This window comes from Euprymna scolopes, chromosome 1 (genome assembly GCF_053919585.1).
Source record: "Euprymna scolopes isolate OS-2025 chromosome 1, ASM5391958v1, whole genome shotgun sequence".
Lineage (NCBI taxonomy): Eukaryota > Metazoa > Mollusca > Cephalopoda > Sepiida > Sepiolidae > Euprymna > Euprymna scolopes.
The window spans coordinates 91917539-91941081 of NC_136482.1; the positions used below are offsets into that span (position 1 = coordinate 91917539).

Consider the following 23543-nt stretch of genomic DNA (forward strand, 5'->3'; position numbering starts at 1 on the left):
CAAAATCTAATCCCTTATTACAACAAATGTGAAAATATACAAAATATCTAAACACATACAACAAACAAATCATCATCAATATATAATAAAACTATACAAAGCAAGTATAGCAAACATCTATCTACAAAACAAACACTTCAATATGAAATAATCCTGAAGACTACGGCCAAACCAAGCAACATAAATAAACATCTGAAGAAATATTTGTAAGAACTTGAAGATTTTTTTTTTCTCCCCCAAATCATTGGAGTCGGCATTAAATAATTGAAAAAGGTTGATATGCCATAAAACAAAATAACCAACCAACCAGCTTAGAGTGTATTTAGCTCTTATACACATAGAAGATTACATTGGGAGTGAGATACCTTCTGGAGTGGTAGAATGAGCCAACCATTTTTCTAGTGACCTTAGCGACAGATTTGATGGAAGTCTTCCGTTTCATGTCAGGAGTGAAGGTCAATCTCAGAAGCTTGTCAAAGCAGGATGCTTTCTCAAGACAACAGCCATTGGTTTGGTTGGTTGGTTGTTTTATTTCACCAGCATATTGACCTTCGTTGGATCATTTAATGCTGAAAATCGTTTTGATTTGTTTTATTTATTTGTTTCAGTGTGTTTGTTTGCTTAGCTTTTTCTTTTTTTTTTTTTTTTGGGATGGGACAAGATTATCTGTTTTAAGTGTTTTGAAAGGGCTTAACGTTATATTTTTAGGTATAGTTTGATCTCTCTCAGAAATGAGAGAATGTTGTCTGTGCAGGTGTTTTTAAATATGTCTTTCATTGTTTCATGTAGGCAGTAAAAAGCATTGCAACGTTTATATATATGAAAAAATATTATTCGTGTCTTGAAGTTTTTCCTTTCGATCGGTAGTGGTTGGAGGAGAACAAAATTTTAGCAGTGTAGCAACATGCAAGAAACATTCAAAGGAGAAAGAAAATGAAACAAGAATATATATATGCATACGTTTTGTTGAAAGAACTGTCGCGGATTAGATTAACTGTATTTTGTGTGTAAACACCGACACCCACGCATTATACATACACGAATTCACATGGGACGATCACAGATACACGGTTATATATATATATATATATATATATATATATATATATATATATATATATATATATATATATATAATATGTGTGTGTGTGTGTGTGTGTGTGTGTGTACACGTAAACAGTCACATCATTTATACGAACTAATATTTAATAGTAAGAGGGTTATTTGACAGGGGAATGCTTCATGGAATGAAGTGATAAGAATGGACTTGAAACAAAAAATGAACAAATAAAGACTTGACTAGAGATTGGTTAATTCGGAAGTAAATTTATAAAAGCCTTCCAACACATGTAAGCATGTAAAATGGATGTTAAAACAAATATGGTGATTTGATGTATGTCCAAATTTTTATTGTGAATATCGCAAATAATTTAATATTAATACTGTAGTTGTTGTTAGTACCTATTATCTTATGCATTAACCAGCATTTTTTGTTAGTTTATTTCTAACAGGTTGTGTAGCTCAAACATATCCTCTCCAAAATATTAGAACTGCTGGTAACAGTAAGAGGACTTGACACTGAGAGAGGATTATAACTGTCCAATATTAGTAACCAAAGCAATAATAAAAACAATATTTATGAACTAAATATCAAAATGTTAAAAATAATTGGAAATTTAAATTTTTATTTTTAATAACATGAACCAGTGTTGATAATGAATGACAAAAGAAAAATTTTAAGCAGTTTTTGTTTATTAGCGAAATTCAGAAATTGAAATAGAAGAAAACTTCATTTTATTTTATATATAAGATGATATCATGGCATAACCCCATTGAACTACCAATCGAATCAAAGACCGGTTTATTCATTCACCGGTTAAATTATTTTTTCCATTAAATTGTGAAAGCATTGCAAAAGTATGCAAATTGTTTAAACTATTATTCTTAGTCGAAGTAAAGTATGGAAATGAAAGTAAATGTCTTAGTTTCCATTTAAAAATTTGTTTGTTTGTTTTTATTGCATACACCAAAAAGAGCGTTTTGCTAAAGTACTTTGTTCAAATATTGCTCTTTATTCATTATTGCCAAAAGATGTTTGCCAAAATTCAACGGCAGCATTCAAGAAATAAGAATACCGATTATATATGGACAAAACCAAACTTGGCAGCGATGTCCAAAAGCAAAAGTCCTGGCTAGAGAAAGCCTTGTTTATAGTAAAACTATTCTGTTGATTACTTATAAGACTCCACACTACTAAACATAATCGTTTCAAATCTGACATAAAGAAATCTTCAGATTCAGAACGTGTCATGTAATGTTTATATTATTACTGTTACTGCTAATGCTAAACTATTCGGCAGAATTGCCCCTAATCTAGCATGAAGCATCTTTGGCGTACCATATGTGTTTCGGGGAGGGTTTCAAATTTTTACTATTACTAATAGTAATTAATACTAATAATTATTTTGATGTTTCTTGGCCTTCGGCTCAAGATCACAGTGAAGTATTTGTTCTGATGCTGCAGTTAACCTTTTCTGTCCTCGGTCACCGGAGGAGAAATCCTTCATGACTGAGACAATTTTTATTTTTGTTCCCATCCAGAGTGCCACTTTTGAGGGAACTGGATTTTCCTCCACATTAAAACCCGACCTTGTGTCTAACTCTGCCCTCGTGGGGAGGCAAGTAAATAGGAATAATAATAGTAATAAACACATGTGTTAAAACTTATTGGTTGGAATTCCATTAAGTAAAGATCTGATAGTCCTCCACAAGTATTAGACTTACAATCATTTTTGGTAAGAGCATTTTAAAGAAATGAATCTTTAAACACAAGTTAATCAAAAAGTGAATTTGTATCCTTGTATTTCTGTGTTTAAACATTATCTTTTGTTGTTAAATACATGTAGTAAAAATGGCTACCATTCAGTGATTAGTTACGCAAACTGAAAAATGGCCATGTCTGATTCACTTTTATTAGGTTGTCAACAACCTTTACATAGTTCCCACTGTGAGTACCTAATTTTAAAAAGAATCTAAGAGAAACCAATAAAAACAGAACAGGTAAATTATGTTTTTATTCATTTTCACCATAAACAAAGCATATTTTCATTTTCACCATAAACAAAGCATATTTTCATTTTCACCATAAACAAAGCATATTTTCATTTGAACATGAGGGGTTACTATTTGGAATCATGTTTACAAGGAACTATGCAAAGAGACGAACAAGATGTCAGTTTACATTATATTTAAACTTCTGCATGTCAGTACAGTATGAAAAGCTGGTTACAGAGAGAATTCCAAAGTCTATCAGTCCAATGGAAGAAACTATTAGACGAGAAGACTTTCCGGCATCCAGGGACTTCTAGAATGGAAGGGTGGAATTTTGTTGCTAATCAGGTTTGTCAGAAGTATGTACGTTGTGGGGGGGGGGAGTATAAATGCTAGGAGTTCATCCGAGTACATTCTGTTAAAGTATTTATAAAACAGGCACAGGGATGAAACATTGCGACGATGGGACAGAGGATGGAGCTTAGTTGACAGTGCAGGACCTGTTAGATTGGAGGCTCTTTTTTGAACGCTGTCCAAGAGGGAGAGACTAGTAGTAAATGCACCAGCCCCGATGTTGCTACAATATTCCAGGCATGAGCAAATTGTGGCATTGTAGATATACTAACATTTGTTAGCATGGTAGAGGGAATCCATATATTGCAGCAGACCTTGCAATGTCCTCAGTGTATTCATTCCAGTTCATGATGCCTGTGAATGTTGAGCCAAGGAGTTTGAACGAAGAGCTCCCAGATAATGTGTTATTAGTTATGACTATCGATGGTTAAAAAGGCTTCTTATGATTGTTAAAGTAAAGAAGCTTAGTCTTAGTAGCATGAAATATTACCATTACTGACTTCATTCCACTAGAAACTGGAGGTCGTTTTCTAAGGATTCTGCTATTCCTTTAGATATGTGTGTACCCGTTTTTTCCTCATGCCTATTATAGAGTGTTATATAACCAGCAAATATACTCATCTCAAGCACAATGTTATCAATATGAATATTAAAGAATAATAAAGATCCAAGGATCGGCGCCTATAAGTGGATTACATTTTTGCTTACATATTAGTTTCACATAGAATTATCATAATTGCTTTTTCCTGCATAGATCCAAAGCACCGTCCTTTCAAATCCGATAGGAAAACTTTCATTGAAAATATAAATCTCATCTGTCTGTTGAAATGTATGTATGTATGTATGTATGCCTAAAACTTTCGACAGAAGCGATGGATTTTCACGATATCGGTATCGTTTTGAAGCTCGATCCTTCGGACGACAAATATCGAAAATTGGCTAAAAACATTAATTCCTTCACCTTCAACTGAGCACTTTTCTACAGGGAGGAGTCACTTTTTTCCCCGATATTTTCGAAATCCATCCCCTCTTTTCGATTGACTAGCCTATGTTTAAACCTTCGCCACTTCCGGTTTGGCGATGGACGCAACAGCAAAGACACTACGTTTTTTTTACGTTCTTTTTCTCCTTTATGGTACGCTTTCGAGCCTGCCTGCCTACTACCACTTTTTTTTTTCTCAACACACACCTCCAAACACCCGGGCAACGCCGGGCACCCAGGCTAGTATCTATATAAAAGTAAGCTAAGGCATGTCATACATTATCACCTTTCACACACATTAAAACAATGAGATCGTTTGAACAGAAAAAAATGATGTTGATTAATCTAATGTCATTAAGTTATCCTGACTTTACACATTTTTAAAATGAATTGTTTCAAATTTAAATTTTGTTTCTCCCATCGACTATAGCCGTATAATTTTAAAAAGCGATATTGTTGGCAATTTTTTTTATGAGAATACAGAGAATATTGTTTTCAAAAGAATTAAATTGATAAACTTTTAAACAAATAAATAACAAAAAGGCATTCGTTTTATTCGTTTAAATAACAGTAACAATTATTTTTACAAAATATGAAAGAATCTTTTTTTTTTAATAATATTAATATTTGCTATTTTAAGAAGAATTTTATTATTCCTTTATGACCTGAATTATGGTGTCGATGTTTAAAAAAATATTCATTGTTAATTTTAGATGGCGGCATACTGGATGTAAGCAATGGACAGTTGTAATCTGGAGGTATCTGGCTTCTACCCAGATACTGAACTAATATGTACAAGGCATGTTTGAATCAATTCCCACTTTATTTATGCCGTCATATTCATTTATTTACGACTGAACGAATTAATTGAACCAGGTCATAAAGAGTTAACAGCAATCTATACAGAGTGATGTAGAAAGGACAGTGAAATTTCCGAGTCTCATTAGTACAGTAGAACCCCGGGATCCGGCATTAAAAATTAGTAACAAAATACAATTCAGTATATAATACACGTGTATACAATCAAATAACATTATAAATAACACTGTAAGGCGGGGCAAATGCCGTAACCAGGGGCCTGAAAACATCGTATTCCACATCATAACCTGAAAAAAAAACGTATCCTGGAGTTCTACTGTATATCATAATAGACTATTTTAAGTATCCATCTACAACGCGTTTCTCAAGTGTGTGGTTTGAGTTGTCCCCCTTTGCAAATTGGCTGTTTGGAGAAATGGAAAACTAGATGGCTCTGGTTGATAGTCAATTTGCATAAGTGGAGAAATGGGCAGCATATAAACGGTACTTTTTTTAAGCAGGGTGAAGAGCGCAGAGAGTGAAACGACGGTTGGAAGAAGTGACGGTGAATTATTTTATTTTCTTCAGCTCGACCTTTTGGAAGGAACAGCTGTGTCTTATATATTTTTTTTTAATTTCTTTTTTTTTTTCTACTTCACTACAAAGTGTTAACCTAAACTTGAAAGTTACTTTATGAGAGCCCCCTAATCATTAAAGACTAGTTTTAACCCCTTCCTCCAAATTTCATCAGTATCAAATTGAAATGTAAACTAAATTTATAAATTTTAATACGAAAATGTATTACGTATCGGTTATTTTCTGAGTGTATAATTTATAATGATATCCAAAGTTGCTATTATTGTCTCATAACTTCACACGAACACTGGGGGTTAGATTGATTAGTTATGCAGAGTGTACTATCACATAGGATCAGAAAGAGCTGTATACTTTTAGAAGTTGTTTACTGCATTAGAGACAGAGAGAGGAGGGGGTTAGGCTGTGCTCTATTTAGTTAATAGTGTGCTCTCGCCCCCACACCATCGAGAATTCTGTGGACGACGACTTTTTATCGTGACCATTCCATCAAATATTCAGGTCGGAAAAGGGGTAAAATTTCCATTCTCTGGAAATCATATCCTCAAATTTCATCTATCTGCAGAGGGTCAATCATTTGAACCCTAATCCATAAATCATTCTTTCCATCCAAGTCTGCGGCTTTCATTATATAGCACAAGCATTTGTTAAATTGTATTTCGTACGCATGTACACACAAAGTATAATTTAACAAATACTTGTTAGAGAATTAAACACCTTACTCTTTATTGTTCCTAATGTCAGTATTTATATTCAGATTGAAATATGTAAATGCTATGACAAAGTTCAGTTAGTCCTAATTTTCTTTTTTTTTTCCTTGCTATTGTCGTAGTGTGTATCAGAGCACCACTTTCCCTGCTGACGTCTAGCTACCTATTCCAGTGCCTGTTGACATCCGGTTACCTGTTCCCATGCCTACTGACGTCCAGTTACCTGTTCCAGAGCTCAGTGACGTCCAGTTATTTGTTTCAGAGCATCCTGATTCCCAGCTACCTTATTCCATTACCCACTGGTTGTTTGTTCCAGCGCTCACTGACGTTCAGCTGCCCTGTTCTAATACCCACTGTTGTCTGGTTACCTATTTCAGAGCCGTTGGGCGTCCAATCACCTGTCTCAGTGCCCTCTGACGTTCAGTTACCTGTCACAGAGCCCACTGACGCCCAGCTACCTGTCTCGGAAGCTTCAAGAGGAGCTGGAAGGCTGCAGGAGGTGATGGTGTTAGAATGTAATTCTTCCATCTACCCTTCTTTCTCTCTTTCTTTTTCTTCTTTCTTTAGCCCACCCCTCTATGTAAGTTGTTGTAGACTGCTACTGAGAGCACGTGACTGTTTCTTTAGTGACGATTGGTCGAGTGATTTTTTGCTCGCCAATTTAAGCGAAAATTGAAGTGAAAAAAGGTTGCTGCCTTGGCTTTTGGAAGTAAAAGGTCGTTGTTTGAAAAGTCGGACCTGGATATAGTAACCAATCGTGGTGATACATCAGGAGGCTCTAGTTGAAGGTCCCATTTCGTCAGTTAAATTTTCATCTAGGTGACGAAAATAAAGAGAAAAATGCTGGCTGAGTTCAGAAAAGTCTCTTAAAAAATCAAGTCAAGTCTTGTCTAGAGAAAAAGAAAACAGTGCAAAAGTTAAACCTCAGATGAGTGAAAACGTGACGTTGCAAACAACAATTTGCTTGTTACCCAGGAAATATTCGAAGTGAAAAGGAAAGCGTATGATCTTCAATGGTGCCTTCATTTCAAGAAAAGTTTTTGTTCGACTGACTATAGTCGAAACTACATCAGGTCAAGTAATGTCAAGTAAAAGCCGACAACTATGAGCAGAAGAAAGTTGAAAAAAGACGCAGATTTATTTGAAAAAAAAAAAAAGAAAATCCAACGAGACATTTTTTATTTTTTTATTTTTATGTTATCGCAAGCAGGAATGACAATTCTTCTCTCTAAAAAAAAAAAAAAAAAAAAAAAAAAAAAACACATATTTACCTAAAAGTAAGTTTTACTTCTTTCTTAATCTTTTCTTATCGTTTATTCTATTCTTTCTCTCTTCTAAACTGTTACTAGAACCTTTAAGGTTCACCAAAACCAAGACACATTTTTGGCAGTCAAAATACAGTCATTTATACGGTTAAAAGTTGAACTTCAGACTTTATGATTTTTTCTCCCTTCCATTTAAATTTATTTTCCCTCTTTAAATAAAAATTTATTATTATTTCAAGTGTATTTTCCTCTTCTTTCTCCTTAGCTTACTTGCAAATGGTTATATGTAATTGGTTTTTACAGGTTCTAGTATTTAAATACGTCTAATTTGGCTGTTACTAAGTTAAATTCGGACAATGGAAGCTGCAGAAGGAAGCTGGAGTTCACTGGTTGTAGAGAGTAGTCTCAAAAGACAGTAGTAGTTTGCGATAGTAGTTTGCTGAAAGTAGTCCTAAAAACTTGACTGGGTGCCTGCGTCAGAATTGCATTTAGGGAAACTTCCTGCTCAGTAGCCTAGTTGGCTGTGTTTATTTGCTTCCCCACGAGAGCAAATTAGGCATGAAGCCATTTTTTAATGTGGAGATGAAGGGAAAAGGGAGCCAGCTCCTGAGAGGTGGGAAATGGGAGCCGGTAGGGAGAGTCTCTTGAAATATAAGGTTTCCCCTACATGGACCAGAAACTCATCAATACAATGGTATTTGCTTTCAGTATCTGCTGGAACAGTTTGTTTATTTGCTTCCCCATTGAGCAAATTAGGTACAAGGCCGCTATTTAATGTGGAGAGTGAAGGGCAGGAGGACCAGCTCCCCCGAGAGGAAACTTTATAGTGACAATTGGTATGAAGGGTTTCCCCTGCATTGACCAATAACTGAATGCTACAAGAGCAATGGTCTTATATGTGGGGTTGCCGGGCTTAGCCAAAAGGCTAAGCCAGTCGAGTACTGTCTTTATAAAAGAGTGTTGATATAACAGGCACGTTCTTAGTAAACAAACAAATGATAAAAATCAATTCCCAACCGAACTTGTCACAATCAAAAGAGTTTTAGATGTATATTGATTGTGTAATATTTTAAGTTTGGTCCAAAAGCCTGCTGTTCTTGTTTATCCGGGAAAAGTCAAGTTTTATGTTTTCTTTGCTCGTTTGCGGGTAAGACAAAGGGAATCATTACCACGCATGCTGATGATGTGTCGGTCACGTGACTTTCCGCTGACGAACGTAGCCATTGTTTGAGTGGAAGCGGTGATCTGATACACACCGCAACACCATAAACAATTCTTAGGAAATAGTGCCGTTGTCATACACGAACAGTTGACAGAATAAAGACATGCAAATAACAAAGGAAATGAACTATAAATCTTTTTGTCTTCATCATCAATTTACATTTAACAATTACAATACATCCATTTTATAGTCCTTTTCGGACTTTGTTCATTATTGCGGTGAGGAGTGTTATCACCGCAACAGATTTATAATGTGTATGGCCTTTAATCCTGCATTGAAAATTTTGAAAAGCTTAATATTTACGTCATTTTTAAATAAACTAGCAAATATATGGTGTCTCCAATCGCATATTTTTGCTAGGCTGGTAGATCCGTTCATAATACAGTGTGGAACAATATAGTTGTCGTCCTAAAGAAAACAGCACTACAGCTTTATTTTATAACTGAAAAACCAGTAAAATAATCCAACTCCGATGGTATATGTATATAAACAATATATATATATATATATATATATATATATAATTTATTACGGCAGCTAATACATTAATTGAATAAATATGCAACACACTTACGGTTAGAGTTTAACGGTTAACAAACACAAACATTACGACGCCATATTGAAAAGAAAGGTTCGTTAACTCTGCCTTTTTATAAGGGAGATAACTTAACAAATTATATGCATATTAATGCCAATATAAAGGGAGACAACTTAACAATAACCATTATTGAAAAAAATCAATTCAGATCACTTGATTATGTAGTAGAGCTGACATCTATTCAATGTAGCCGCCTTTAGTCTCAATCACTACCGGAACTGGGAGCATGCCTTTTTTCACAAGTGCTGGCGGGAGCTCAGCAAATACTCGGTAGATAACAGGGCTCAGGCTGGCTTTGGTGTTGTGGGAGGTCATGTTGGTTATGTTCTTGACTTATGACCAAACGAAGTAGTCCAGCGGGTTCAGGTAGAGGGAGGATGGGACCAGTGAGAGAAGGGTAAAAAATTGTAGCACTTTTTCTAAAGTCAAGTCTGGGTCTCTTTGGACTCTGGGCCATTGCTCAGTACTGCTGCCACACTCAGGGTCTGCCAGCGGTCACCTGATTGCACCAGGGGATCACCACACTCTTCAGCACATCCAGGTACACTTTGGTGTTGACTTTCATAACTTGGGTCAGGAAAGAGCATGAGTTGTACAGCGGCGCAACTCTGATCTCACTGATTGAACATTGTGTCACTTTCAGACATGATAGAAGGCTCCTATCGCTCTTATGATTTGTACACAACTGGCTAACAATGGTCTGGAACAGAAAAAGAAAATTGGTTTTCATTAAACGGAAATGGAATCATGTAGTCTTTTCCAGGGATACAATTTTATCATTCCACCCTGTACATGCATTCATACAGTTTTTCGGACTTTTTTCATGATTGCGAGTAGTGTCATCACTACAACAGATTTTATCTGTTATATATATATGTTATCACCACAACAAATTTATAATTTATATGGCTTTTACTAATGCATTGACAATTTTTAAAAGCTGACAATTTTCGTCATTTTTATATAAACTATCAAATCCATGCTGTCTCAAATCGCATATTTTTGCATGACTGGTAGATCCGTTCATAATATGAGGATAATTTTTAGAATTATATGATGTCTATACAATTTATTTAAAAACCATACGTTGACGCACTTTATATATTTATTGAAGATACATACATAAATCATAAATCTATGATGTCACATCAAAGCTATAATTATTTTATCAAGACAATGTTTTCAGATTTATTTATAAGAAAATATAAATAGCTCGAACTAAATATCTCGGTTTCGATTTCCGGCCAAAGCATCTTCTTTATTTATATTACTTGTAGCGATCGGACTATTGTTCTCATCATCATCGTCCTTAGGAATGCTGGTTGTTGTTTTGAAAAGAAACAACAACCAACTTGCCTAAGAACAATAGTCCGATCAATACAAGTAAGATAAACAATCAGCCCTCATTTAAAAAATTCAAAATTTAATCTTCTTTATTTGTTGGGAATTTATTATTTAATATTAATTCAATAATCTCTATTTCTAAAACAAAGTTAAGATATTGAAATAGATTTCTCGGGTTTCTGATGGACAGACACACAAACACGCACAGAAATACCCTTTATATTATGAATGGATAAAAGTATTTTGCCTCAGAATAACAAAACAAAATAAATTGAATGGAAAAATAAATTCAAGATAAGATTTACATGCGTTGTTTTTGTTTTGAGTTTTTTTACGGCTTTTATCATTAAGATCTGTGGGAAAATTCAATATATTTTCTACAACCTTGGAATTCTTTTTTAAATTTATTTCATTTTTTTTATAGCAGATGTACAACATGAGATTAAATAAAACTTCGCCATTATTTAAAAAATGTATTAATTTTGGAACATTGATTTTCTACTTTCTTGTTGTTGTTCAAAAGAGGAATATATCTTCCATTATACAAAACAAACTTTGTTATTTTTTTTAACTGATTCGTTTTTTTCGTTTCACTCCATGAAATTGATTTTCATTTAAATTATTAATGTTGCACATAGTTTTCTGTTTTCTTAATTTATATCGCAAATATTAAAAAAAAAATTGTTTTCCCATTTTTTACAAAATCTTGTTTCGTTTTTGGTAATTTTCCTACTTCTTTGCCAAGAAATAGAAAAAGATTTTTATTAAACAAGATAAAAGAAAAGATCCTTGTGATTTTAAATTAAAAACATAAGAACCCATAATCACTTTTTCATTTTTTCTCTGCTTATTTTTATTTTATTTTTTTTTCTCTTCAAGGAAATTAAGTTTCATCTCAAAGCAAAAGAAGAAATGGAAAAAGAAGTTAAGTCATTGTCAGACCAAATCAAGCAGCTTTCCAGGGACCCATTATCAAATTACAGATTGCAAATGTTTCCAGAGTTTTTCCTTAAGGACGCTAAGTAAGTGACTTATATATAATACAAATAATCTTTTATATATATTTAAAAAGAGAAAGTTTATTTGTCATTTATGCAACACAAAATGTAAGTTTAGTAACGCAGATTTTTTTAAAAATAAACATTATTTGTTTATAAATCAAAGTTCTTTTCGACGTAATCGCGTCTTCACCAGGATAGAAACAGTTTTTTTTTTAATCTAATTTATCCCTCGTGGCATGATGCAACTTAGAAAAACAAGATCCGTTCGGTGTTAACAACGGTGATTTACAAATGTCCTAATTACGAGATATGCGTGGTCGTGCGCAAGAATTATGTAAGGATCTGTTCTTTCTGTGGAAAGCGTTGTTAAATGCAAATTCAAAATGTAAGTTTAGTAAGCCAATTCAACGCAGATTTAAAAAAAAAAACTGTCTGTCCTGATGAAGACGGAATTTCCTCAAAAAGTAGTTTGATTTATAGACAAATAAATGTTTGTTTATTTTTTAAAGCCATATGCGTTTAATTGGCGTACTAAACTTACATTTTGAATTTGTATTTAACAACGCTTTTCACGGAGAGAACATCTATAATATTTGTGTGCCTAAAACTTTCGACAGAGGGTACGGATTTTCACGAGATCGATATCGTTTTAAAGCGTAACCCTTTGGACAACAAATATCGAAAAATTGCCAAAAAAAACAGTTATTCCTTCACCCTCAACTGGGAATTTTTTTTACAAGGAGGGGTCGCTTTTTTCACCGATATTTTCGACGGTCATCCCCTCTTTTCGATTGAATAGCCTTAATTTAAACTTTCGCCACTTCTGGTTTGGAAATGGACGCAACGTCAAAGACGTTTTTTTTTTTTTTTCACGTCTTTCTCCTTCTTCGCGGTTAGGGTTCGAGCCTGCTTGCCTGCCTACTACCACTTATTTTTTCTCAACACACACACATCCAAACACCCGGGCAACGCCGGACACTAAGGCTAGTATTCTTATATTATGCAACATAAATTACTTTAGGAATAAAAAAGTTTCTTTAATATAACAATATATGACAGGTCTGTGTTATGGTAACCAAATGTTTTTGTATATTTAACATCCGATACAAAAGCACCAAAACCAAATGATAAAACTAATCAACACTCATAAAATGTCATTACTTTTTATTATGCAAACACCTGAATTTTCCTAATAGTACGTCTTACACGTGTTTCATTGAATAGCAGAAGATCACTAAGCAACTGAATGATGAATGGATGTTCCTCAAAAAACTGCTAGAAAGTTTATTATAATGAATGAAAAAAAGAATTTGGAGAAAAAATATACCAAAGAAATGGAAATATGTAAAGTCTGCAAAAAAAAAAAGAAAAAAAAAACATAATTAAAAAGGCGCTTATTTTAGTACTTATAACCACTCCCTCATCCCAAATAATTGGATTCAAAGCCAATTTCCATAATGTCTCATATATATATATATATATATATATATGAGGTTTAAGAGATTTGAAACATCATATGATAAGTCTTACCTATTATGGTTCATATCATACGCACTTTGGTCACCGTGTAGAAGTCAGGATTAAATCAAGTAAGACCTACTAAGATTACATACAAAAATCATTTCGTTCTTGTCTTCTTTCTCAACACCAATTCCTGCATTCTGATAGTCCTCTAGGTCCATTCTACTTACATATTGCAATGCTTCAAGCAATTTGCATAAAATTATATATAAGTTATGAAAATGCATTTATATCAATTAAGCTACATAGATGCTTCTGCGTTTCATCCTTGTAATGAATCATCAGGTTAAAATACATGGAATTTGTCTTACCGGCAGTTTTCACATATAGACAGGGTGCTTAATCTATAACAAATCAATCAGAACCTTTGGTTTCCATCCTATAGATTAATGCTTTCATTAACCAATGGCAGTTTTTTTTTTCAAACAAAGTTTCAGCTACATGACTTCTTTTTTGTTCTGTTTTGTATAGGGTGATGTACTCTTATGAATATGTCAAATAATTGCGTAACCATATTTTAAGATGTGCATGCTTAGAATAGTTTTATTTTTATTATTATTTTAGGTGTTGTCTATTTCAGTGTTGTTTATTTATTTTTTTCTTATGTATTGTTAACCTAAAGTAAAGTTTATTTTGTGTATACAGTCGTTTGCTCTTTCACTTCTACAACTGAATAGGTTTTGTAGTCTTTCAAATTTAGAATTTCAAACTACTCATTCAGACATAATTTATATTGTGCATCTAAATTTCTACATGTACTAACTGTACGATGTACCATTCGATTATGGGCAAGCATCCACTTTGAGCTCTCGGTAATGGATTGCTAGTGCTGTTTTTATTTGACGTTTTATTATTGAATACATATATTCAAAATTCAGTGGTTGTTTCAACTCCAGAAAATATTAACCTGGATGATTTAGTTTGGTTATTTTTGTTTTACGAAATATCAACCCTTTTCAGGTTATTTAATGCCGAATCGAGTGATTTTTGAAGATTTTTTTTTTAATAGAATATACTTGTTTTTTTCAAGTCGGTTTATTAATATTTTCCAGAGGTGAAATAACCACTGAATTTTTAACAAGGTTCATAAAAAGTGTTCAATATCAAAGTAAAGCCAGGTATACTTTTCGGTAAGCTAGTTACAAGTAACTAGAGACCGTAAGAGTTCATAAGATTATAAACTCTAATTTTGTATAAGTAGCATCGCCTGAAGAGATCTCTAGTTACTTGTAACTAGCCAACCAAAGCATGTTCATCAACGTGTAGTGACATATAAATTCTTATGTATGTTTTCGCTCTACCACAATGACATTTTTTGTTATCAGAAAATTTTAAGTATTTTTTACAAAACACATAAAAATCAGTAAAAATTGTAAATAGAATAAAGCTAAATGTTCAACTCTGGATTTTAATTTGATTTTGGTCGTTGCTGTTTTTTTTTTTTTAAATAATGAATCTTTTCTAATTTCATCTGAAGAAATTGTTTGCTTGTTGAATATATTTATAACAATTTTATTGCAAATTTATCTACTTTTCCAATATGCTGCTCACATGTATGCACATATTTTGGTGAATAAGTTTTCAAAATTATTTTTGCAGACTTTCTTGCTGTAGACTGCCCATATTTTTCAATGAATTGATGAGAAAAATCTAAAATCCCAAAGCAAGAACAAATAAATTTAACAATCTGAGTTGATGGAATTGTCAAACCTCGAGATAATAAATTAAGGTAATGATTCTCAGTGATCTCTATATCATTGCCAATCATAAAAATAGAACAAATATCAAAGTTGAAATGCTTCAAAAGTTCTTTTGCAACGTAACCAGCAATTGAACATGTCACTTATTTGCTAGCAGATGATAAACAGTTCATTTATTCCCGATTCGTGTTTGGACAAAATATTAAAGATTTGAATTTTCATTCTTTGGCAATAGATATACGTTTTCCTCCTATATTTATTTTAAAAGATCCCTACAATTTTAATTATTATTTTAAAAGATCCCTACAATTTTTATTTTTATTTTAAAAGATCACTACAATTTTTATTTTTATTTTAAAAGATCCCCACAATTTTTATTTTTATTTTAAAAGATCACTACAATTTTTATTTTTATTTTAAAAGATCCCTACAATTTTTATTTTTATTTTAAAAGATCCCTACAATTTTTATTTTTATTTTAAAAGATCCCTACAATTTTTATTTTTATTTTAAAAGATCCCTACAATTTTAATTTTTATTTTAAAAGATCCCTACAATTTTTATTTTTATTTTAAAAGATCACTACAATTTTTATTTTTATTTTAAAAGATCCCCACAATTTTTATTTTTATTTTAAAAGATCACTACAATTTTTATTTTTATTTTAAAAGATGCCTACAATTTTTATTTTTATTTTAAAAGATCCCTACAATTTTTATTTTTATTTTAAAAGATCCCTACAATTTTTATTTTTATTTTAAAAGATCACTACAATTTTAATTTTTATTTTAAAAGATCCCTACAATTTTTATTTTTATTTTAAAAGATCCCTACAATTTTTATTTTTATTTTAAAAGATCCCTACAATTTTTATTTTTATTTTAAAAGATTCCTACAATTTTTATTTTTATTTTAAAAGATCACTACAATTTTTATTTTTATTTTAAAAGATCCCCACAATTTTTATTTTTATTTTAAAAGATCACTACAATTTTTATTTTTATTGTAAAAGATCACTACAATTTTTATTTTTATTTTAAAAGATCCCTACAATTTTTATTTTTATTTTAAAAGATCACTACAATTTTTATTTTTATTTTAAAAGATCACTACAATTTTTATTTTTATTTTAAAAGATCACTACAATTTTTATTTTTATTTTAAAAGATCACTACAATTTTTATTTTTATTTTAAAAGATCACTACAATTTTTATTTTTATTTTAAAAGATCACTACAATTTTTATTTTTATTTTAAAAGATCACTACAATTTTTATTTTTATTTTAAAAGATCCCTACAATTTTAATTTTTATTTTAAAAGATCACTACAATTTTTATTTTTATTTTAAAAGATCCCTACAATTTTAATTTTTATTTTAAAAGATCCCCACAATTTTTATTTTTATTTTAAAAGATCCCTACAATTTTTATTTTTATTTTAAAAGATCACTACAATTTTTATTTTTATTTTAAAAGATTCCCACAATTTTTATTTTTATTTTAAAAGATCACTACAATTTTTATTTTTATTGTAAAAGATCACTACAATTTTTATTTTTATTTTAAAAGATCCCTACAATTTTTATTTTTATTTTAAAAGAGCTCTACAATTTTTATTTTTATTTTTAAAGATCCCTTCAATTTTTATTTTTATTTTAAAAGATCCCTACAATTTTTATTTTTATTTTAAAAGAGCTCTACAATTTTAATTTTTATTTTAAAAGAGCTCTACAATTTTTATTTTTATTTTAAAAGATCCCTACAATTTTTATTTTTATTTTAAAAGATCCCTACAATTTTTATTTTTATTTTAAAAGATCACTACAATTTTTATTTTTATTTTAAAAGAGCTCTACAATTTTTATTTTTATTTTAAAAGAGCTCTACAATTTTTATTTTTATTTTAAAAGATCCCTACAATTTTTATTTTTATTTTAAAAGAGCTCTACAATTTTTATTTTTATTTTAAAAGAGCTCTATAATTTTAATTTTTATTTTAAAAGATCCCTACAATTTTTATTTTTATTTTAAAAGAGCTCTACAATTTTAATTTTTATTTTAAAAGAGCTCTACAATTTTTATTTTTATTTTAAAAGATCCCTACAATTTTTATTTTTATTTTAAAAGATCCCTACAATTTTTATTTTTATTTTAAAAGATCACTACAATTTTTATTTTTATTTTAAAAGAGCTCTACAATTTTTATTTTTATTTTAAAAGAGCTCTACAATTTTTATTTTTATTTTAAAAGATCCCTACAATTTTTATTTTTATTTTAAAAGATCCCTACAATTTTTATTTTTATTTTAAAAGAGCTCTACAATTTTAATTTTTATTTTAAAAGATCCCTACAATTTTTATTTTTATTTTAAAAGATCACTACAATTTTTATTTTTATTTTAAAAGATCACTACAATTTTTATTTTTATTTTAAAAGATCACTACAATTTTTATTTTTATTTTAAAAGATCACTACAATTTTTATTTTTATTTTAAAAGATCACTACAATTTTTATTTTTATTTTAAAAGATCACTACAATTTTTATTTTTATTTTAAAAGATCACTACAATTTTTATTTTTATTTTAAAAGATCACTACAATTTTTATTTTTATTTTAAAAGATCCCTACAATTTTAATTTTTATTTTAAAAGATCCCCACAATTTTTATTTTTATTTTAAAAGATCACTACAATTTTTATTTTTATTGTAAAAGATCCCTACAATTTTTATTTTTATTTTAAAAGATCCCTACAATTTTTATTTTTATTTTAAAAGATCCCTACAATTTTTATTTTAAAAGATCACTACAATTTTTATTTTAAAAGATCACTACAATTTTTATTTTTATTTTAAAAGATCACTACAATTTTTATTTTTATTGTAAAAGATCCCTACAATTTTTATTTTTATTTTAAAAGATCACTACAATTTTTATTTTTATTTTAAAAGATCCCTACAATTTTTATTTTTATTTTAAAAGATCCCTACAATTTTTATTTTTATTTTAAAAGATCACTACAATTTTTATTTTTATTTTAAAAGATCCCTACAATTTTAATTTTTATTTTAAAAGAGCTCTACAATTTTTATTTTTATTTTAAAAGAGCTCTACAATTTTAATTTTTATTTTAAAAGATCCCTACAATTTTAATTTTTATTTTAAAAGATCCCCACAATTTTTATTTTTATTTTAAAAGATCCCTACAATTTTTATTTTTATTTTAAAAGATCACTACAATTTTTATTTTTATTTTAAAAGATCACTACAATTTTTATTTTTATTTTAAAAGATCCCTACAATTTTAATTTTTATTTTAAAAGATCCCTACAATTTTTATTTTTATTTTAAAAGATCACTACAATTTTTATTTTTATTTTAAAAGATCCCTACAATTTTTATTTTTATTTTAAAAGATCCCTACAATTTTTATTTTTATTTTAAAAGATCACTACAATTTTTATTTTTATTTTAAAAGATCCCTACAATTTTAATTTTTATTTTAAAAGAGCTCTACAATTTTTATTTTTATTTTAAAAGAGCTCTACAATTTTAATTTTTATTTTAAAAGATCCCTACAATTTTAATTTTTATTTTAAAAGATCCCTACAATTTTTATTTTTATTTTAAAAGATCCCCACAATTTTTATTTTTATTTTAAAAGATCCCCACAATTTTTATTTTTATTGTAAAAGATCACTACAATTTTAATTTTTATTTTAAAAGATCCCTACAATTTTAATTTTTATTTTAAAAGAGCTCTACAATTTTAATTTTTATTTTAAAAGATCCCTACAATTTTTATTTTAAAAGATCCCTACAAATTAAAAAGTCTCCACTCATTTGGTGATACTATGAAAATCGATTTTCAAAGGGATCACTTTGAAATCTGTGAATAAGGATATATTCATACTCCTCATTCAGCAATTCTTTAATAAAAATTGTGTTCTTAAAGTTATGACAAATGCTTTGCTACTATGGGCAATAAGAGAAAAGTCAAAAATTGACCATGACTCAATTTAGTTGGAAAATTTTTGGTAAAGGTTTATTTTACCATCATTTGCATTACTCAAAAAATTAGGCATAAATCTTGGATTAAAATTGGCTATTATCCACCAGCGCTATTCAATTTCGGAAAATTTGCAATGTCAGTCCATATCAAAAAGTAGCTTTTACAAGCAGCATTTGTTGTCTCGTGGAATACAGTAATAGCCAAATTGACATTTTGCTTATTGTCACTGAGATGCAATGCCTTGAATGTTTTGGTGCTTTCTGTAATTTAGCATCCAAAAACCTGTCCTTGTTATATACTTTATGTATATCAGACCAAGTTAAAAATGCCTGACTGGGAACATAAATGAAGGTCTGAAATATTGAAATCAAAAGAAGGCAACATAAACTTGCTTTTGTTTAGAAAACTGTTTCGAATATTCTTCAGCATATTAACAGTGTTAAAGGAGAGGAAATTTTTTATGCAGAATTTGGAAAAGTAATAAAATCTGTTTAATAAAATTTCATAAGCATGTACATTTGCAGAATGGTTATCTGCAACAACAGCTCTTCTATTAAATCTTGCATTTAATATCTGTGCAATGCAAGCAATTGTCTCTTGAGAGAGCCAGTCCCCAGTAACAGTCACTTGAGGACAGACTTTAACCACAGCTGGTACTATCTCCTTCAACCCTAGAATCACAAATACCATTATACTTTTATATAAGTTGCCATTTTTATCAGCACCAACAGACTTTCCACTATGAAAATAAGTTCCCTTTTGAAAATGCATTTCATCCAACATCAAGATACAATGCTGAGAAGGTTAACCTTTTCCCAAGAGATATTTTGCAGCAGTGATAGATTCTAACCATCTCTTTGTATTTTCTCTGATGAACAAGATGATGAAAATGGTAATTGTTCAACCAGTAGTTTATATGCTTGAGGAGAAATATAACACAATAATAAAAAGTATCTTATTAGTTCAACTGAAAATGAGGGACGAGGTTTAAAATTTTGAACTTTTTGTTGTCCTTTTAGTATGAAATTTGGTTGCTCTATTACAACACGTTGAATGTAAGAGTGTAAATGTTCCAACATACTATACGTAGTAAGTTTAACCCTTCATAAACCATTGTGGTAATATTAGATTTCAATAATATTAATGATGAATATGTAAATTTTTATTAATCCAAATACATTCTTTGATTAATGGAAAATTTGTTTAATTAAAATCAACCCGGAAAATCCATACATATTTTTCATTTTTTTTTTTTTTTAAACTGAAACTGGTGGGGCAACACTTTGTTTCTTCCAAATCTTCGAAACACGTTATAGTATCTGCTGAAGTAAAATTTGTTAGTTTGTCATTTTGGTAATTTCTATTCTTCGGGGCCTTTCTAGTTGTGTTTGACGTAGGCAAAAGAGATGGCTTGGTATTCACCAACTATGAATGAATTGTTGGTATTGGATGTGAGAACTAATTCAACTTATTTCTTTTCCCTTTCAAAATGAATTTTTCCTCAAAATGTTTTACACACAAAACTAAACTTTTTTTTGCAAGCCAATCAGTACAATTTACGAATTTTGCCTATTTCTCAAACAGATCGGGTTTGTGATGTGGGAAATGAAAAGTTGATAACTTTTCATGGTTGTTATATCCAACTTTGCAGCCAAATGCGACATATTTGTTCACCATTTTGTTAAATAAAATATAACAAAGCTAAAACAATATTTAGAAAAAAAGATACTTTTTTTACAAGATTTATAACGGGTAGGAAAATATTATACTCAAGTAGTGATCGTAAACAAATGTATGTAAACAAAGATCGTTTAAATATTGGGAAAAAAACAAGGGAGGTTACTCAATTTTACTCTTGTTCTGCAAACTTGAATAAAAGGGATGAAAAACATTTTATATTGAGAAAAATATATATTTTAAGAATTTTATTATTTTTAAAATATTTAAATAGAAGTTCATTACTCATTATTTAAAGAGTTAATATAAACGACTTTTGAATTACCTCCCTGGCAAATTTTCAATGTTTTATGCGGTCCCAGCTTTCTGTAAAAGAAATAATGGCCTCTTAAAAAGTGGCCTCTCATGTGACATACACGAGCGTACATATTAGTAGACCATGGTAAAACAAATAAAAAGTATATATATATATATATATATATATATATATATATATATATATATATATATATATATATATATATTACTTTAAATGCATTTCTATCCATAGTTCACTTCTTAAAACCGGTTTTATCCTATACTCATCATTTTTCCACTGTGATTTAACTGTTTTCCCTATCTACTGTCTTTTATCTTCTTATTTTCACTGTTTTCCTTTATTCCCTCATCCTGCCCCCTACTTTCACGCATTAATTACTTAATCTTCTAATAATTTTTTCAACGCACTAACACTTAGTTTTACTCCCATCTAATGCATTCTAAACTTTATTCATCCATATTAGGTGCATGCATCCCCCTACCAATTTTAACTTTTTGTATATTTAACTTCTTGAATGCTTATTCTATGACAAAGTTGCATCATTCAAACGGAATATTGAACCAGACAAATATTTTCTATTAATTTATGTAATTCAATTGGTCTATAATATCAAAATAAGAGCACTAAATAGGAGAATTTGAAAGAAAATCTCAAATCTTATACTAACAGAAATTATAGGTGAGAAAGAAATATTAAATACTTCTTAACATGAAGTCTTTCAGTTTTATTGTAAGGCATGTGTGATCCATTGTATGTTTTTTACAGAGTAAACTTAGATTGCACTGAAATATTTTGAAATCCTGTAAATAAAAAAAATGCAATGATTTCTATGTTTTCTTTTTTGCTCTGAAATTTTTTTTCTCCTCCGACATTTTGCTTTTAACTGCGCTTTTCTCTCATTTATGTCTCAATTTTGACAAGGCTTTTTTGATCAATGGTTTCAGTCTTCTATGTTTTTCTTCATGTTAGAAATATTTTTACAATATTTTCTTTGTCTTATTACTTTTCATTGTATATTCAATTTTGGGGATAATACTTATATTCCTTTTGATTGTAGCATTGTTTTCACATTATATTGTCATCATTTTCGTTTTTTTTTGTTTTTTGTTTTTTTTTGAATACCGGCTCTTTTTTGTATGGTGAAAGCATCATTCAAACTCAGTATCAGAAAAATAATCTGATATCTTTTATAAAGTTTGTCTTTGATGTTTTTCTCAAGTTTAGAGAGAACCAGATTCCGATGACCATTCAGACTGGCACCGAAAAAAAAAAATAGGCTGATTCAACTTTATTTTCTAGTTGTCTTTTTTCATGCAGATATCAGTCTGCTAACTTGACCATTTAGACCGGTGTACTACTTCCCTGATGTACTCTGTGACATATGTGCACATAATCTGTTTGAAACGTTAATTTCTTATTGCTTCATTTTTCTTTTGCACTTGTGCCAGTCTAGTGAAAGATAACCAGCTTTGAGCATTCTTTGCTACATGAATTAATATTTTTAAAAAATACCTTTATTTCAGTAGTATTCTTTTCAGACTTTCTTTTTTTTTTTATTTTCCCAAACATATTTTTCATCTTGTGACAAAATTTGTATTTTCTTCGATATTTTTCTTTTATTTCACAATATTTGTATCTCTTTATTCTTCTAAGGTATCTTCGTTTATATTTGCTTTTACAATATTTCATTAATCTTTATCTTTCAACAGCATTTCTTTTTATTATTTTTTTCTTATTTTCATAGCACTTTATTCATTTCAAAAGTTAATTTTCACGTTATTTCTTTCATCACATTTTTATTTTCATTTATGTCAGCATTTCAAATGTGAATGCATATCTTCTTCAAATGGCTGTCCGTCAGTCCCACTTAGCCTTTCGCTTGAAACCTTGTAACGTAATTGATTCTTTTCGGTGATATCACACAAGTATCAAGTGTCTGCATTTTATTTGCTTTTTTGAAAACATTTCGTTTGAGATAAAATAAAAAGAGAAATGCTTTCACAGTAAAATTCAATTACTACATGTGAAAATCAAATTTTTCATTCAACTTTCCAAGTGGACGCATCTTGTATTAATGTCATGGCCTTGGTTTTATCAGCATTTTCTCCTTCGTTTTGTTTTTACTTCATTTTATCAGGATCAACTCTTTTTTTTTTTCTTTTGATTTTGAGTCTCTTTTTACTTCAGTTTATAACAAAACTAAAAATCAAACAAACAAACATTTTTGTTGATTTCTGCAATTATTTATTTTCCACATTCTTTTAACTGCATCTTTGTAATATTTTAGAAACACTTTCGTTTTAGGTTTGAACCACATTCTCTTTCTGACTAAAATGGCTTCACTCTTTTTTTTTGTATTCTTCTATATCTTCTAATTATTAAAACTATGTTAA

The 23543-nt window shown here is 29.7% G+C and overlaps 1 protein-coding gene across 10 annotated transcripts in view; it reads left to right on the forward strand.

Moving 5' to 3' along the window:
• LOC145245888 (uncharacterized protein C20orf96-like) overlaps nucleotides 1–23543 on the forward strand; it is a 2261276-nt gene that overhangs the window by 2089187 nt on the left and 148546 nt on the right. For all 10 annotated transcript variants that reach the window (XM_080107943.1, XM_080107887.1, XM_080108064.1 and 7 more), the window contains one exon: nucleotides 11798–11940. In XM_080107943.1, the coding sequence (XP_079964069.1) occupies nucleotides 11798–11940 (143 nt within the window). The remainder of the gene's footprint in view (nucleotides 1–11797; nucleotides 11941–23543) is intronic.